Consider the following 2,500-nt stretch of genomic DNA (forward strand, 5'->3'; position numbering starts at 1 on the left):
AACTCGAACTCCAACAGTCACAACCCATTGACTTCTTCCATGAATGGAAATAAAACTATTTTGGGGAGTTCTGACGACGATAAAACCCCGTCCGGTACACCGGATCATACATCCTCAAGCCCCGCCATGCTGCTCAGCTCCGGGTTACCGTCTCTGCACGGCCTGGCCCCCCCGCCGGGTCCCAGCGCCATCCCGGTGCCCGGCCCGGACTCAAACCACCATCACCACCATCACCACCACCACCACTCTTTGCACCACGATACCATACTAAACTCTATGTCTTCAAATCTGGTGGACCTTGGCTCTTAAAGAATAAACACGCACCGAATGCGCGGAGATCTTCCAATGGAGAAGAAAACAAAAGAAGAAGCAAGGAGCTTCAAGCACTTCAAGACCGAGAAGGTTTAAGAGAGAGAGAAGGACACACACATTAAGAAGGATACACACATTGAGGCCTTTTGGAGGAATGCAACCGGAATGTAAAAACGTAACGCGTCAAGTTGTTGAAAACAATGACAATACAATGTCTTAATTATTGCTACTATTATCGTTATGGTTTTAGGGGTTAATCAACTGAAGCTCAAAGACCCCGAGTTACGGTAGCCCACCCTCATCTTTCTGTTTACATTGGATTGTCCGAAAGAGCCATAAGCAATTGATATTATTGAGTTAATTTTGTTTTATTTTGTTCGGGGTACCGTCTCTTAAAGTGTCTTATGTCACACATCTCTGTGATGGAAATTATTCTATCTTAATCTCTTGATATTATTATTTGTGTTTTCATTTGAAAGAGACTGCATGTAGCCTAAACTTTGAGATAAAAATTAAATATAAACCCAGCAAGTCACCTATAGTTTCATATACCCTTTACAATAAAATAAAAAAAGTTAATTGAAATATATAATTTGTTTCATTCCCGCGAGTTGTTGAATATATCCCGTTCTGTTTCTCTGATGTCCTCAATAGGCTACTCTTGTAGTTTTCACTTTAGGCTGCTGCTGCACATTGGATATTCCGGCTCCGTAAGTAGCCCGCAGGTAGACTAGACTGGGCCCTATTATTAGCCATAGGACAACTTTATGGTTTATAACAACCAACAAAAAAAAAATATTGGTACAAAATAATTTTAGAAATTATTTTCTGCATAATGCATTAGGCCTACGTTTTAGGGCCAGCACTGATTTACAGAATAGGATGATTTGACCTCTGATTGAAGAATTGTCTCATAGCCATCCTGACACCATAGGGTAATGCAATTTTGACGTAAGGAATAAATAATTTAATTAATAAAATCAGATATTTACTAAATCGTGTGATATAAAAATGTAGTCTCTGAGGCCTGTACACGTGGAGGGTCAGAAAGGTCAAGAATGACAGGGCTCTGTTCGCTAAAATGAACCTTGCTTTCCTCAACGGGTGCTTGATGCTCAAGCGATGACACCTTATCTCTCCTCGCCTGGTGAACAAAAGGCCTGCAGTGTTCAGAGCCACAGAAAACTGGAAACGCGTGTTGAAAGAAGACACTTTGTTTGAACAGCTTCGTCCAACTCCTCCAAAAGTCACGGCCCTATAGGCTGAGCTATAAACTATCTTTGATTTAGGTAATAGTCAACATCTTATAGATAGACTAATACAAATATTGTGCTTGCAATTAGGCCTATAGGGTGGCGATATAGGCTCTCCAATCTACTAGTTTCTGATCATAATCACCAGGAGCAGACTACGGCAAGAATGCCTTCTTGATTGAAGATTTTGTTACAAAACGCACCATTCGCGACCGTTCGGTCGAGCCTTTAAACAATTGTTGAAGCACAACTTTGTACGTTTTTTTATGAGCCATGACAAAAACAGCAAGGGAAGGACGCGTAGACGTCTTACTGTTTCCCTTTCCTGACAGAGGGCAGTGACACGATGCTTCTGGTGCATCAAGGTCAATTACACACACTCCACAAACCTCGCACTTTCTAATTAGCAGAGATGTGGGCATGATACATATGGGTCTACTCAAAATAAGCCCACCCACAACACCTCCATGTGTGGGGGCAGACATAACACCAAATAGCCTACTTTAAAAAAAAAAAAAAAAAAACACTGAATGCACTGTTTCTTCCCCTTGACATTCTCTCCTTGTTTCCCCAAACAGTCTGTAACGTGAACTCTCTTATGAGGGCAGCATGTGTGTTTCGGGGAGGGCTGCATGTTACAAAAAACCGCAAGCATGCACATGACTAAAACACTGGTCTAAACGGAGCGAGGGATGAGAGCCCACTTAGCAGGAGAACAAGAAGGTTTAAATAAAAAGTTGTCTTTATGGTGTATGCCGGTTCCGTCTGGTAACAGGCATTCGTTCCAAATAGAACGGACTTAAGAGATTTAGACTAACACAACATCAATAAAATTGAATTAACATCAATATTCCAAAAGATTAATAATGATTAATCATTATTACTAATTAGATATTGCATTGGGGAAAGATTTCCTAGATAATAACCAGGACTAG

The 2,500-nt window shown here is 41.0% G+C and overlaps 1 protein-coding gene across 1 annotated transcript in view; it reads left to right on the forward strand.

Moving 5' to 3' along the window:
- Nucleotides 1–904, forward strand: part of six2a (SIX homeobox 2a) — a 3,790-nt gene extending 2,886 nt beyond the window's left edge. Inside the window, exon 2 of the mRNA XM_060073259.1 lies at nt 1–904. This exon is cut by the window's left edge and continues 13 nt beyond it. Within this exon, the coding sequence (XP_059929242.1) occupies nt 1–309 (309 nt within the window). The 3' untranslated portion in view covers nt 310–904.
- Nucleotides 905–2,500: the final 1,596 nt, after the last annotated feature.

The sequence above is a fragment of the Gadus macrocephalus genome, chromosome 15, assembly GCF_031168955.1.
Source record: "Gadus macrocephalus chromosome 15, ASM3116895v1".
In the NCBI taxonomy this organism is placed as follows: Eukaryota; Metazoa; Chordata; class Actinopteri; order Gadiformes; family Gadidae; genus Gadus; species Gadus macrocephalus.